At 44.0% G+C, this 15,990-nt stretch overlaps 1 protein-coding gene across 13 annotated transcripts in view; it reads right to left on the reverse strand.

The window, feature by feature from the left end:
• Positions 1 to 15,990, reverse strand: part of DNM2 (dynamin 2) — a 73,994-nt gene that overhangs the window by 15,410 nt on the left and 42,594 nt on the right. For 4 of the 13 annotated variants that reach the window (XM_072602358.1, XM_072602362.1, XM_072602352.1 and 1 more), the window contains exons 3-14: positions 14,950 to 15,099; positions 14,219 to 14,422; positions 13,370 to 13,468; positions 11,942 to 12,102; positions 11,071 to 11,213; positions 9,698 to 9,833; positions 9,293 to 9,360; positions 8,424 to 8,562; positions 6,177 to 6,263; positions 5,700 to 5,770; positions 3,771 to 3,822; positions 2,979 to 2,990 (exon numbers count right to left, since the gene is read on the reverse strand). In XM_072602358.1, the coding sequence (XP_072458459.1) occupies positions 2,979 to 2,990; positions 3,771 to 3,822; positions 5,700 to 5,770; positions 6,177 to 6,263; positions 8,424 to 8,562; positions 9,293 to 9,360; positions 9,698 to 9,833; positions 11,071 to 11,213; positions 11,942 to 12,102; positions 13,370 to 13,468; positions 14,219 to 14,422; positions 14,950 to 15,099 (1,322 nt within the window). Of the gene's footprint in view, positions 1 to 2,978; positions 2,991 to 3,770; positions 3,823 to 5,699; positions 5,771 to 6,176; positions 6,264 to 6,924; positions 7,064 to 8,423; positions 8,563 to 9,292; positions 9,361 to 9,697; positions 9,834 to 11,070; positions 11,214 to 11,941; positions 12,103 to 13,369; positions 13,469 to 14,218; positions 14,423 to 14,949; positions 15,100 to 15,990 lie in introns of all 13 variants that reach the window. The other 9 variants (XM_072602353.1, XM_072602351.1, XM_072602363.1 and 6 more) reach the window with 4 other exon arrangements.

The following is a 15,990-nucleotide window of genomic DNA, read 5'->3' on the forward strand; positions in this document are numbered from 1 at the left end:
CAGATCAGGTTCAGAATGAAAAGCTGCTTATAGCAAGGGATCCCGGCCCAGAGATAGTAAACCTCTGAATTATATTCCCTTCGTTCCCTGGAGGTGAGAGGAAGGAAGGCAAACAAGAAGCGTACTAGTCTTTGGTCAGACATCAATCCCAGCCAGGGGCTCCATAGTGTGGCCCAGTCAGAAACCTGCAGCCATGAGGCATCAACTATACCTAGCTCTATTCCCCTCCCAGGGGTCATAGACAGCTTTGCCTGGGGAAGGAAGAGATAGGCCTTAGAACTTACTCTGTCTGATTTCTGTATATACCATTTATGTGGAGGAATAATTTGCAGACTTTCAAATGGGCAGTTATGCCCTCCAAATAAGAAATCCCAACACATTTATGGACTCGTATACTTAGGCTTCAGAAACATATATAAGAGCTGAGAAGAGCACCCACAGTCACCCTACATAAGTGCCCTGTGGCCACTACTCTCGAGACACAGGTTAGTAATACACAGGAGCCAACAGGACAGCAAGTAGCACATTTCTCAACATCCAGGCTGGGACAGACTCAGGGTCTTCAAGAAGACATGCCTGGGAGCTAAGTATACGTGAGAAATGCTGGATCTGCCTCTGGGAAAATCAGATAGGCCCAGGGTTCAGAATAGTTTAATACTCTGCTCTGGTGGAAACAACCAAACATTGCAGGCCTGGTCATTCGACCCCAAATCTAAACATCTAGGTGATAGGCTGGAACACCATGATTTTGCCCACACAGCAACTGTGCCCACAGGACTTGAGGATGCTGGTCAGGACCACAGTCAGATGTATTCCCTCTTACCAATCACAGACCAGAGCTTCCCCTCCCACCCAGGAATTTTCAAGCTATCCAGGCAGCTGCCCATGTAGGAGACAACACTGAGTTAGAGACAAAAATCACTTAGCTGTACAAGCTATGGGTGACTGCAGGCTGTTACATTTAGAAGATCTTAACTCTTAAAGTGCACCTGCTGGAGAGAAGCAAGGAGCCCTGACCAATCAGATGGCAAAAAGCCAATCAAGAACTGAGTGAGTAATTTTCTTTAAGGTTGAATATGAAAATTGAGGGCATATAGTGACTCTTTAGTCCAATTCATTTTAAAGCCAAATTTATATATGAAAATTCTGCAGATAATTCGATCTTGACAAGGGGAAGCAGGAAGCTGGAGATAGGACAGGAATAGCAGCAAAACCAGAATGCAGTTGGCCAAGTGTCCCAGGGTCTAGGTACAGAGGAGACAGGTATGACAGGATCCGCTGGAAATTCAGGTCCAAGGTTGCAGCTTACTCAACACAATGACTGAAAGCTGAAAGAATCTGTTGTGCAACTATGGGACTAAGCAGAGTTGCCATGGGACCATTTGGCTAGTGTGGTCCCTAAAGCCATGTCATAAGGGGCAAAATGGCAACGTGATTATTTGACAAGGGAATGAGACATGGCAGAGAAGCAAAAAATTTTGATGTGCCAACGCCTTACCTGCAAAAAGGTGCCTTCAGGGGAGAGCTGGTCAACTGGCAGGGACAGGGGAATCAAGGAAGGGGGCCTAAATCTTGGAACACTCTTCCTGAATGCTGATTTTGTCTTCCTGGCCTGGAGTAGCCCAGCTCATACCAATCTTAGTACACATGTCAGGGCTCAGCAGCTTCCCATCACCGCAAAGCAGCACTTCCACATCCTAAGTCTCCCCAGCAGTGATGGAGACCTTGCTCAAACAAAGCCAAGATACTCTGAGAAACAGAGAAGTATTCCCTTCTCCCCCAAAGAAAAAGGGTCTTGGGGAGTGAAAGGAAGCCTATTTAAACTGACAGGAAAATGGAAATCATTTAAAATCTCTGAAGTATAAGGGAAACCATAAATTGGAACTTTAAAGTGATGGGGAGAAGTTGTTCCAACAGCGGCCTGTCTTCTTGCTGATTAAGGAGAGATGGGGCAGGAAGGGACAAGGGACTGGTGGCGTAAAGCAGGCAAACTAGGACCAGAATCCTGTAAAGAGAGGGGTTTTTGCTGCCCTGCCCCTTCTTCTAGGATTATACTTCAGCTGTTTCCATTTTCTTGATCAGTCAAAGCAGATTTCTCACTCTGGTTTCTGCACACTTGTCAGCCTCCCCACTGGGAAGATGTAACGCTGTTACCAGAGCTCACCCCATCCATCATTAAAAGAAACTGGTACCTACGGTTTTCAGAACTGAGTACACTTAGCAGGAAGGTAGGTCTGTGGGGCCCTGGCCAAAGAGCCCAGCAGGTCAGAATTACACTGTCATTCTAAGGGACAGGAAAAACTGAAGATATAGGTGCACATGAGTTACAGCAAGCTGAAACAAACTGAGTGCTATGAACATGAGTGACAGGAAACCTCCTTAGAGACTTGATTCTGTTTCAATTATACTCTCCACTGCTTTTTCCTACTTATATGAAGACAAAAGGGAAGAGAGGCCAGGCACCTGCAGGACAACAGGCAGAGAAGCTCATCTGCAAGACTTTGGGAAGGACTCCAGGAAGGCTCCAGGAGGCTGCTTGGAAGCAGTGACCATCTCACTAAGATGAGCCCCACCTAGGGAGTTGGCTCTTCTAAAGAATATGGAACACAGCTCCAAACAAAGCCAAGAAGCTATGGCAGCCATGCTACTGGGATAAGGAAGGCAGACTTGTGCATTAAACATAGCTTTTGAGAGGTTTTCCAGACTCCCTTTCTTCTGTACTTTGAGGTGTAGAAGCACCTTGAAGACAGAGCCAAGGTTTATAGAACTGTGCATGCCCCACACTGCCACAGGGCTCCATAAACTTGTTGGATGAACTTGTATCTGATCTGGGACAGGACAGGTCCTTACTTTCAACGTACTAAGTGTACTCAGCCCCAAGTCAGTGAAAATCCAGTTTCTCTGAGGTCATATTTTGGGAGTAAGTCTCCATCACTAGATCTGTCTAAAGTTTACTAACACACTATGTAGGTACTTACCAGGATCTCACCCTTTAGGATCACAAAGTTAAGGTTGTAGGGTAAATAAAGGAAAAGCAGAAAGAGGGAAGCAAGGTAACAGAGAAAGGGCAGGAAGCACAAAAAAATGGTAGAAAAGGAAGAGCAGAAAAACAGCAAAAGAAAAAAAAATTACATGCTATTAATTATATTCACAGTGTTAATGTTTAATTCATTATAATCTTTCAAACAAAAAAGCAATAACATATGTATTACCTAAAGCAAGCATAAAATTCATGCAAAGGTTACATTTTCCAATCCGGGGCTTTGGACATGCAAGCTAAATAGAGAGGAGTTCCCTTGGCCTCTCCCATGAGAGATGGGACCTCTGCCAAGACTATGTGAAGGCAGGATTTTTTCCTAAAAAACATCAGGACGCTAGGTCTGATTTCCCATGGGAATGATTTCCCTCTATTTCCCAAAGGCAGGGCTGGAACACTAGTATATATAGCATTGCTTTCTTTACTCTCAGGAGAGTTGATGAATCTCACAGACAACGTGCCTTCCAAGGCAAAGTGAAAGCAGCTGTGATAAGCAACTCCTGTCAGCTTTAGATGTGACCACTTGAAAATGGTTTCAACAACATAGAACTTGGGATCAAAAGGGTGGAGAACCATAACTAGACAGTAGCTCCTGACAGACTCATGTGAAGCAATGAGGGTTTGAGACCATTCACACCAAAGCTGGTGCCCCCCACCCCGGGCACCTAAGGCAGCTTTCCCCATCCTTCTTCTCTTGCCCCAGAAAGAAAAAAACATAGGCATGCACGTGTACCTGGTTTGGGACGGCCCTTTTCTTGTTCAGCTGAGTGCTTCTCTGCTGGGCACTGAAACCAAAGCACAACACAAGGCTTATGCAGCTGGGCAGTGAGGGAGGAGGCCAGTGACCAGCTGCACAGAGAGAAGGTAAATCAACGTTGGATGAATGGAAATGGGCCGAAAAGAGAAAGAACAGTTAGAACTGGAGACACTAGTTTGAAGGTTTTCCTTCTGGAGAATAACTACTCATTCCAGGAAAACCAAGAAGGCTACAAACATATGCACTGTAGCAGCTCTAGCACTCTGAGAGCTGTAGCTGAGCTAGAAGAATATAAAAACCTCCAAACCAAGGCATTAACCTGGGGCCCATGACATAAAAATACACACTTTAAGAATTGCATTTCAAAAATGCTATGAATTTTATTTCATTAGCTTAGAAACATGATTTGAGAAGAGCTTCCAAGGGTTCTTCCAGAGGGTGCCAAGACACACAAGAGGGGAGGAAGCCTGCTTTAACTTCACTCCTAGACAAAGCCATTTACTCCCCAAGGGGCTCAGAAAAGTTTGTGCAGGTCTGATTGTGCTTCATTGGCAGCATGAGCAAACCAGCCTATTGAAGTCCTCAGGGCCCAAGCAGCCCTGGGGCTGGGGAACATTTTTTCTTTTTAATACTTCAGTATGGAAATCAGCATCAGGATTGGACTGGTTTCCTAAGCAAGTCCTACTGCTCGAGAACTTAGCACTACCTTTGTTAAAAACAGATCTAGCCCAAGATCCCTCTGACACACTACTGAAACAGCATACACAGCAGGCAGATACCCACCCTGTCACAAGCTGCTCAGTATAGTAACAGCTGGGGTTATTGGGAGGAAGGCCAAGGAGTCCAGAGGAAAGAATGAAGTGATCAAAGGAAAAACAGGAGATATGGTGAGAAGGAGGAACTGTGAATGAAGTGTGAAAAGCAGAAACAAAGTGAGGAAAAGAGCAGCAATCACGAAGGGAAAGACTCCCAGGGCTTTCAACTCTACAACATGGATAGCAAGATAGAGACTCAGGGAATCCCCACAGGGGTCTACTAATCCAAGCTGAGAGTACTGAGTTCACTCTCATCTTAAATGACAGGGCACAGCAGGAGACTGAGCTCCCTGTGACCCAGTCATGGCTCACTACCATGGCTCAAGGCAGGGGAAGGTGTGGAGGAGCCATTACACTGTTCTCCTCACCACCTACCGAAGACTTTTGGGCAGACCAAGACTTTTTCTAAGACCATCTCCTTCCGTAATCTGAGGAAAGACCAGGCTGTGCAGAGGAAACTGATTGCTTCTTATCAGTAAGGCAACCTCACAGCCAACCTAAGGAAGGGTTCTCAAATGAAAAGGAACTCAACTTTCCTAGGAAACTAAGCATGGGATGGTTGGCCCCATTTAACAGGGAGGGGCTAATGAGGCCCCAGTGACCTATGAGAAGATCTGCTCTCAATTTATTTTGATTCTTTGCACGTGACAGGTCACCACTATCAATCTGGGTCTTACACACATGGATAAGGTAATTTTTCCTGTGCTAAGAGGAAATGCCAATGTCACTTCAGTTAGGGTAAAGGGCAGAGGAGGGATGAATTTTGAAGTATTATTCATTGCTACATTCAGCTGAAACATTATGTCACTGTTTTAATCCACTGCCATTAAAAAAACTTGCCTGATTTTTGATGACATCCTACTTAAAGCAAGATAAACCTCATTTGCTTCTTTCAAAGTATCTCCAATAGAAGAGTATCTTGAAACTCAGAACATGTCTTCTTCCAGAAATGATCCCCATCCCTGCCCACCATTTTGAGTCAGCATCAGCTGGAGCCTTGATGCCCCCAAGGAGGGCCAGCTCTAAGACCAAAGCCCTATCTGGTGGCAGGGCTCCTAAATCCAAGAAGCTGCAGGTAGAATATACATACTTTGCAAAGCCGATGAAGTCCTCATGGTTTGTGTTGATGTACGACAGCTCAATGTCGATCAGAAGCAGGATCTGAAAAGATAAAAGTATGTTTGCTACTAATTAAAAAAAAAAAAAAAAGCTGCCGCCCTACCATTTCCTCTGCCCATCAAAGGTCCAAACACATCTTCACAGCATTGAGCACAATCCCCAAATCCACCAGCAGAGGGGGGCCTATAACTATTTTCCAAGTCAGGCAAAGAGCCAGCATGGCAGGCTTCACCTCCTGGTACCTCCAGGCTCTCAGCACATCTCTCTATTTCACTGATCACACACGATGATGGGCACCCTGGAGCTGGACACTGCCCTTGCTCATGAGAAGCCCATGTGTGGAATCAATTGCACAAACTTCAGCCGTTAAAGAAGCCCGATCCTTACATTAACAGTACCCAGTAAGTGTTTGAGAATAAACACATTGTCAAAGACCCTTCAAACGCACCTGGTCCTTTGTTCTCCCTTCTCGCTCCCTGATGTAAGTGGTAACAATTCTTTCTGTTTCTTCTCGTAACCTGGGATAGGAGCCAAGCTGCGGGGGAGGAAAGGGGCATGTCAGATGGCTCTACATAGCACAAAACCCACAACAATTTACATGAAGAAAGCAGAAAGCCAGGGATAGCCAAGAAGACATGAAAGGACTTCATTGATCCCCAATTTTGTCACCACAAACACTCATTAAAGAGACAAATATGGGCAGCTTGAGTGGGCAAGAGAATTAAAGAGATTAAAAAAATTTTTTTAAAGAGAATCAAAGATGAAAAGATTTCATTCAAAGCAGGTGAAGTGTGTTTACCAGTCAAATGTCAATGATGTCCCCTCTCCCACCTCCACCCCCATGGCTGGATTACTAAGCAGTTATAAGGCCAATGAGATGAACAGCCTTCCCCATGCCCTGAAGCTCTGGGGCCAAAGTCATTCAAGGGCATTTTGGTCTCCTGGGCAGTGGTTCAAGATAGCACCTATGTCATATGTCTCAGCAGGACCTCCAAATTTATTTTTGGGGACTGTCCATGGATGACAGGTTAACAGTTGTGGCAAGGGCCAGAAATAATGCCACCAAATTTGTTTCATTTTTGAAAAGAACATGAATGGCTAAGCCCAAGGCATTAAGTTAGGCAGGTCCTGTGGAGCCAGTATTTTCCAGATGCTCAGGTTAGACTAACAGATGGAAAAAAAATTGAGCCCATTACCTTCTCAGCACACTTTTTAATGACGGTGGCCAGCTCTGAGACCACCAGATCAACACACTTCAAACTCGGCTCTTTGAGCTTTACAATCTGTTTTTTCACAATGGCTTCAAAGGCCATGTCGGGGGTGAAGAGACCCGTCCTGCGTCATGCAGAGCACGAGAGGTAGGCAGAAAGACGAGACCCCAAAAGGCATTGCAGACCAAACACACATAGTAACAAAAAGACAGAGAGAGGGAAGAAAAGGAGAGAGGCAACCAGTTAGTAAGAGGCATAGGAAAAGCCTTGGCATTTGCCCTGGGAAGCTGCTTCGGAAGGAGAGCCATTTCAAGGGGCTTTTGGCTAGACTTGTCAATAGTGCAAGGTCATGGCTTTAGTCACCTTACACCCAATGCATTTGGTGTCCTGAATTTTCAAATACATGTTGTAGCCTCTGGAAATCTACTTCCAACCCTGCTGGGTTTGACTGAAGAAGCTTGGAAAGCAAATGCAGGCTTTTAAAAATGACACAGATCAGGAACTGCAGCATAAGCAAAAATCTCCTGACTCTTAAAGACAACCCCAGGGCTCCTATCCATACACACACATACACGCACACACACACACATGCACACACACGCAACCCTGGGAAAGCATTTACAAGGCTCAGCTGAAGCAGGTCACTCTGGGAAGCAGGCACTGTCGGGGTGGGGGAGCTAGGCATTTCCTGCCAAGTGTAGGAACTGACTGTGCCAATCACACTGACTTGGCGATGTACTTCAACTTTCCCATTTAGGGGGAACCACATTCCCTCTGCAGAGCATTGCCCCTGCCTGGAGAACAGCAGGAGGCATGCTGCAGATGGGGGATCACCAGCAAAGCTGCCCTGGAGCTAAGTGTGGTAATGCCAGGTCTGACAGGCCAGTTACCCACTATTCTGTCGCTCTTGGGGCTTCTCAGCACCCTTCAATGTGCAGCAAAAGCACACTGGCTTTGCAGCAGCGGATTCATGCAAAACATAGGACCATGGGATTATTATTTTCTTTTCAAAAAGAAAAAAAACATGATGAATGGAGGATTGGTGGTCCCAGGCTCAAGAAGGGGCACATTTCAATTTTCTGCTTCCCAGGGTGTAGCAAAGCAGCATTTTAAATCAGTCAAGACACATGCTCTGTTGGGCATCAGGATCCCAGAGTAAGCTGCCCACTTGGCTGGCCAGCTCCCGAGGCCAGCTGGGCATTCTTCCCATTCTACCTCCTGCTTCCCTCACTCACTCTTGTCTAGAGATTCTTGTCTCTAGAAAGACACTGGTGACCTCACTGAAGAGTGGTGGGAAGATGATGTAAACAATTTCAATACGGTCTTACATTCCACAGTCCAGAGTCCCTTACCTGGCCTCTGGCTAGGAAGAAAACATCTTCTTGGAAGGAATGACCAGCCAGAGCAGGCAGGCCACTGAGATCCTGATACCACCCATCCCCCCATGGCTCCCTTTTCCACAACCCTCACGGAGGGCTCAATACCTTACTGGTACACTGCCTAACTGTATTGATTAACTCCTGAATAACCAGGTCGACACATTTCAGACAAGGCTCTTTCAGCTTCACCACTTGCTTTTTCACAATGGCCTCGAATGCCAAGTCTGGGGTGAAGAGCCCCGTCCTATGCACGTCCAACCACAAGAGCAAGGGTGAGGGAAATAATCAAAGAAAAACAAAAAAATAATCAACAATATTAATGGCAACTATTTGGTTAACTGAAGAAATAGCAATAATCATACACCTGAGTCATAGGCCCACTCCCATTAATTAGAAATTCTGAGCACCAACAAGGCTCATTTTTGCAACAGAAGTCTACTCTTTCTTGGCAACATTTAGTGTAACCAACATGAAATTCATCTGTCTCTCATGCTGGTTTGTCTTAGATCTGGGCCACTTCTTACCCTTTCAGACAATCCTTCCCCTCATATTCTTTTTAAAGGCCCTAACCAGGGCAGGTGACTGACACATAGCCTCATTTTACAACATGACCGTAACAAGACTGGGGTGGAAGGTGAGGGTGGCATCTTTGGTTACACTTACTTATAGTATAGAAATTTATGTCATGTCCTACTTACAGGCCTCAAATTAGACAGATGTGAATTTTTGCCTTCAAGTGTCAAAATATTGAAGGGCAACTGACTTGTCCTGGAAGACACTAGGGAAGGGCACACCAGACTGACTACCTCTTTTCACCCCACCATCCAAGGCACTGGGCTCTGTCCCTGGCCAACATGGTCTCCTCCCAACCTGGATATCAGAGGCCAGGAGCACAGGCATTCCAGAAGCCCAGCTGAGACAAGAACATGTTGACAGAAGGAAGTTAACCCTCCTCCCCCATCCCTAATACTTGCCTGACTCCGTGGATGTTTTTAATTGCATAGCTAATTTCTCGTCTCAAGTCTTTCTCATCAAATTCCATCTAAAAAAACAAAATATGCACAGGTAGATATCTATAAAATCCCAACAGTTCAACAAATTAAGGAAGTGAGTTATAATTATCTCCCTGATAATATGTATCTTTCCTTTTAGCTCTGAAGAATGTGATGCCAGCTTCAACTCCCAAGCTAGAGAATTTGATTCCCTTCAAAAACCGAGCTGAGTCAATGTAGGAGTTTATTTATGAGTATGAAAGCGTGCCTTGGTGTCTTTATCACAGTTCAAGAAGCATTTAGTTAAATGTCTGTCCCCCACGGACCCTCAGAGGGGAAGGCTAACTATCCTTTGGTAGAAAGAGGAGGAGAAGCATAGAATGTCACCTTCACAAGTTCAAATGGAAACCTCTCGTGAAAGATGCGGTTGATCCTTGCACCACCAGAAAGTTCCAACGTGTCCACCTGGTCTCCTGAGCCTTCTATTCTCTTTTCAAAGTCTACACCAAACTGCTGGACCATCCTAAAATGGCAAGACCAAAGAAGGTGTGTCACTAGCTTAACATTGGTTCTATGACCACGGATCAGCAAATAAACTGCCTAAGATCTAAGGCAAACTATTTCCTCAATAAAGCAACTGATGATACAGTTTTTCTTTCAAGAAAAACACAAAAGTTAATATTAATCCAGCACTCTGAACAGAGCTCTCAAAACAGTTTTAACTTAGAGGAATAAGAATCTAAATATACAGAAACAAAAGAGACAAGGAGTGACATCACTGAAAAGCATATCCTTGTGATATAATTATGCTTAGAAAGCAAATGGAAAATGGAAATGGTTCAAATAACGTGAATAGTCAACATGTACAAGTCCCAGGCCTACCAGACTAAAGCTTAACTTGCACCTCCCATTAATTACAAAGCTAAAAAGGCACTTCCTTGGGATTAACAATTAGAAAAGATTCACAGTTGTGAGTCCATCAACTTCTTGAAGCAAATTTTAAATGTACTTTGAAAACCTGAGGGCCTGCCTCCAAAGGTTCCCATTTCACTCTTCCCTGGAGGCACAAAAAAGTGCCAAATGATAACTAAGTACACAGTCTCAGCTACTATCAGGACTACTCCAAAATTCTCCAAACTAGGACAGAGAGGCAGCCACTACACAATTGGGATTTAGAGGCCTCCTATGGTAAATTCTTCTTTTAAATGCCCAGAGCAATTCAGTATCACCCCCTTCCCCCCCCAAGCTTCCTCTCTGGTCAGAAATTTAGGTCACCCTCCTATAGGGCTCATTTAATATGTGTATACTCCAAGACAGGAGGCCAGAGTTTTTACTCTGTGCCCCGTCTCCATCCCCTGGCTCAAGAAGCCAGTGGGTAGCCTAGTACCTAAACAGAAGGAAAGCAAGTTATATGTTATTGTTCAGTGGTTTCAGTTGTGTCTGATTCTCTGTGATCCCATTTGGAGTTTTCTTGGCAAAGAAAATGGAGTGGTTTGCCATTTCCTTCTTCGGCTCAATTTTATAGATAAGAAGATGGAGACAATGTTAAATGACTTGCCCAGGGTCACATAGCTAGCTAGTGTCTGAGGTCAGATTTGAACTTGGAGATGTTATCTTCCTGACTCCAGGCCTGGCACTCTATCCACTATGTCACCTAGATGTCCAAGTTCTTTAGTCAGGGAAAAAAGGGAAGAAAGCCCCTTAGACAATGAGAAGGGCTCAACCCTGAAACACCAGGCCATGTGAGCAAACACACTTACTGCAGCAGGGCTTTGGTTTTCCGGGTGGGATCATCAGGTCGGAAGTTCTTGTATTCTTCCACCTCCTTCTCCAAGGACAGCAGCTGGCTCTGAAGCTTGCTGCGCAGGGCAGGCAGAGACTCTCGGATGTGATTGGTCAGTTGCTAAATTGAAAGGTCAGAGGTAAGACCAGCATCAGTCATCAACAGGATTAGAGGTTCTTCCTAAAGACTGCACATTGCTTTGAATTCCCTCTCTAGGAAAGCCAGAACACAATTTAATGGAGGAAGAGCAAAGGGATGTGTGCTACTTTGGATAGCAACAGCAATCATTTAAACCCATAAGACTTAGTAGGGTTCTGGGATTCCCAATGTCCCAGGGCTCCTAAACTCCTGGTCAGCAACTCACAGGACAGGCACTGCTTGGGCCTAATGACCTTTCTAGGATTCTATGGCAACCAAAAACCTCAGAATCCATTAAGTCTCATAACTCTTCCTGAAACCTTTCCTCCCATTTCCCCTACAGAGCAGTTTTCTGTTCTTCATTTCCTGGGCTGGAAGTCACTTCCATTGAATCTTGGTTGTCTTCCTCTTTTGTTTTCTCTGAGAAGCAGGGCTGTTTCTATTCTAATTCCAGCCTGTACCAGTCCTGAAAACTGTTGCCCTCTCCACAGTCACACACACAAACAGGAGGAACTCAGAGTTTCCAGAGCTGTGGAACCAGCAAATTCCTTGACTGATATTCAAGGGATCACAGAACACCACCACTAACAAAAGTCCAACTCTAAGGGAGACGAAATCAACAATCTTTCTAATAAACCTTCAAGAAGTCCTACCTACACTTCACAAGCGTGGAGAAAAAAACCTAAAACTCTTTGAGATTTATTTTATACCTGGTTCAGGGTCTTCTGTAAGTGGGGGGTGCCCATTCGGTCTGCCATGTGTCGATATGCTGGGTGAGAGAGGAAAAACTTCCTTTCAGCCCCAAGGGCTGCACGGATATCCTTCTTCCCATCAATGTCCTTTTGGCTCCGATTTACCACACCAATATAACCTGCAGGGAGATCACTTGAGTAAGCCTGTGGCACTTTTTAATGAATAAGGCAATTCAGAAGAGACTCAAACCTTTCATTCTGATGCTAAGAAGGTGCTACTTGAATTTGGGGGAATCCTCTGCGGAAGGATGCCAACTAAATTCCACTTACTGCATATGACTCATCTTCTGAGCTTTTTGGAGGAACTGTTAAAACATAATCTTAAGACTATGAATCACATAACTTTGGAACTTAGAAGCAAATCATCAAGTCTCATCTAATAGATGTGGAAATTGGAGCTCAGAAAAGGGAAATGACTTTTTTAAGGCCACTTGGTGAGTCAATGGAAAATCTAGGACCTAGAATTCAGGTCTCCTTCATTTACTCAAAACCCCCCATTATTTTCAATATGTAGAACCCTGTTCTAGACCCTAGAAAAGACATAAAAGACAATGAAAACATGAGTCATGACTTCCCCCTAGGGAACTGATAATGTTTAATATAAAATTTTGGAATAATCTCTTTGTTCTCTCTGAAGCAAACTCAGAGAATGCCTCTTCCTATGTCAACAAAAGCCAGCCAGGGCTGACTTAACATTCCTTAAGAGACCTTTAACCTAAGACACTATCTTGAATAATGGGACGTTTTCCATATCTTAATATTTGTAGACATATACTATGTTATGGCATGTTAATGGTAAAGAAAACACAGACATCTTGGGTCGTAATTTCTATGTGAAACTTTGTCAAACTGTTGTCTTATTGTATTTACAACCTATTCAATTAAGAAATTCCTTTCTAATGGTCTAGTTTATCACTCATGGAGATCATAAATCTGAAGGACACAGAACACTGCTTTGTCCTAAAAACATATTTAAGGCTGCCCAATTCTTTGTATCGGTAGCCAGAACATTTCTGGCTCCATAATGCATTATGTTACCGTTTTCTTTAATAGGGAATTGATTAATTAATTAATTAAATCATAAAATGTATGCATTTAGCCTGTTGCCTTTTCTTTAACCAAGATCTTAGGTCAACAGAACTTAGAATCTAGCTCAGTGCTCCTTCCACCACACCATGCAATCTCCATTTATCTAGTGGCTGCAAGGATATGGGACTGAACAGCATGTCTAGGGCTAACAAACTTGGGGTGAGGAAGAGAGCACTGACCAAAAACCCAGAAAGGGACTGCTCATTGCCCAGCACTTTCTCTCCATCTTGGTTCTCAAACACACTAAGGAAGCTGTTCATCACTAGAGTTCCCAAAGAATTTGGATTACAGTCATACCTCTTCTCAACGGGAGCAATTTATTCTCAAGTACATCTCTGGCATCTGTGCCTTCATCCATTAGGTCAAGCTTGGTTATAACACCAATTGTCCGTAAGCCTGAAAAAGTCACAAAGTAGACACATAAAGGAACATCCTACAGGAATCATCAGGATTCTCTACTGGGACAATATGGAGAAACTTGCAGAACACCTACCCTACCCAGCAAGGATCTGACAAGCATGGACATAACCTGGGACGTTAACGTCATGATTCCATAGCTACTGGCACGAGCCTTAATCTAAAATACTCTGTAGGAGACACATCACTGTTCCCAGAGTCAATTCTTGCCTCACTGTACTCTCAATGCAAATATTTATGAATATGCATTAGTCAGAATCTCACCTCTTTCTACCTCCCTGAAACAAGGAAATCCTCTAGTAACAAAGTATCTCAGCTGCTAATTACCCATTGCAGCCAGTCATTAAGTTAATGGAGAACAGATACTGAGAGATTCACCAAAGAACAGGGATACAAATAGCAGTTAAGCCCTGAGTGTGTGCTTCAAGTTACTGTAAAGGCTTGTTCCTGGAGGGTGCTTTGGTATTGATTATCAATAATTAGGTTAAAATCCATATCTCAAGTCTTTTTCTAGATGCACAGCCTGACCCAATGATCCTTCCCCAGCTATTTCAGATAATAATAGGAAATCTAGGGATTTAGAACTGATTTTATCTGAGAGAATTTTTTAAGTTGCTTAGCATTATCCTGGAACCTAAATAGGCCCTATACAAATGCTTGTTCTTTTTTCCCCTTCCCTTCGAAGTTCACAGCTATTTCTGGCTGGTACCTGGTGGTTGCTGGACTTACCCTGAGGATCAACTTCCTTGGCCATCTTGAGGGCATCTGAATTTGCTAAATCCATGTTGGCTGGCGTGACTGCAAGAATCAAGCTGCTCTCTTTGCTAATGAACTGCAGGATCATGTCCCTGATCTGGTACTCAATATCCATAGGCTGATCACCAACAGGTACCTTGGTGATGCCCGGAAGGTCAATTAAGGTTAAATTCAACACTAGAAAAAAAAAACCAAAGTTAAAGGAAAGTCAGCCTCAAAGCCTGGAAAAGACATAAAATCAACAGCTCACCAACAATTCACTGGGTGACTTGTCTGGTTATCTGTACACTGCTCATAATTCCCAGAATGAGGCTTACACCAGAAAATGTTCCAGGAGAGGTTCCCCGCCCTCAGGATCCTACCAACTATTCATTTACACTCTCATTGGCTAATCAATTACTCTGATTTTAAAAATGCTTATTGTGATGTTTAATACGAATGCATATGTAGAGTCTATATTGGACTGCATGCCATCTTGGTGAGGAGGGAGGGGAGAGAAGGGGAGAAAATTGTAAACTTATGGAAGTGAATGTTGAAAACTTAAAAATGCTTATTGTGTCTTATGTCCCAAAAGAATAAGGGTAGTTGAAGAGAGAAGCTAGAGGTCACTACTATCTGGTTCTGGGGTCTTCAATAGTTACCACCCTTCAAATTATTAGTATAATATTCACAATGAGTAAATAATGATGTCATCTGTTTCTTACCGTGTGGTGAATAGACTCGCAAGTTAATGGGGATAGGAGAGATGCCTTTATTGGTCCCCGTGACCCTGTCGGTCTCTGCTTCAATCTCTTGGCGAACTTCATCAAAGTCTGTAAACTTCTTGGACTTACAGTGCAAAAATTCCGCATACTCTGGAGGAAGAAATGAATGCCCCCAGGTTAGAGGGCAGCAGCAGCAGCAGCAGCAATGTCTGTCTCTGATCTGTTTCTCTGGGTAAAGCCCAGGGAGTCAAAATCCCAACCCCCAAGTGGACCTCAGTTTATCACCAGCAGTGATGGGCAAGGAGGCATGGAGGAGAAGAAATGATTCTGTGTAAGAGGCCAAGCTCATAATCAAAACAACAAACCCACTGGCCTGTAAACACTTCTAATGGCAGACAAAGACTAGGGCAGACAACAGTGTTCGGTCATACAGCATTCCTGAATTATTCCATTTGGCCCCTCTACAATCCTGGGTGGTAAGAAAGGCGGGTACTACCTCCCCTTAGAGATATGGAAATTCAGGCCCAGAGATAATAACTTGATCACTCACAGTCACACTGCAGTTAACTCTGCCTCATTAGTTACCTGTTCTCTACAAGGTCAGGTATATAAACACACGCAATGTGGGTAGCTGTCTTTTGTGGGGGATACCGCACTAGCCCTTTTTGCCTCTAAGTAACACTACAGGCACAGGAGGCAGTGACAACAGCACTGATGGGTAGGAAGAGGGGAACATGGTTTCAAATCTTTGTTACTTCCTTCTGGGCTGACAATGGATCCTTTCTCCTCTGAGCCTCAGTTTCCTCCTATGTAAAATAAGGGTACTTAATCAGATGGTATCTAAAGCCTCCTGGAGCTTTTAATCCTCTAGGTCTTCAGATCTGGGACAGAACTCCAGTTTCCTTGAAAAACTTCAGCATAATCTAGCAACATACTTATGTACACAAGCTACATTCAAACTGGATTACTAACTGTTCCCCAATCTCTTTGAGTGCTTCCTTGCCTCTACATCTTGATGCAGGGATGCTCCCTTTTCCTGAA

This window comes from Notamacropus eugenii, chromosome 4, assembly GCF_028372415.1.
Source record: "Notamacropus eugenii isolate mMacEug1 chromosome 4, mMacEug1.pri_v2, whole genome shotgun sequence".
NCBI classification, from domain to species: Eukaryota; Metazoa; Chordata; class Mammalia; order Diprotodontia; family Macropodidae; genus Notamacropus; species Notamacropus eugenii.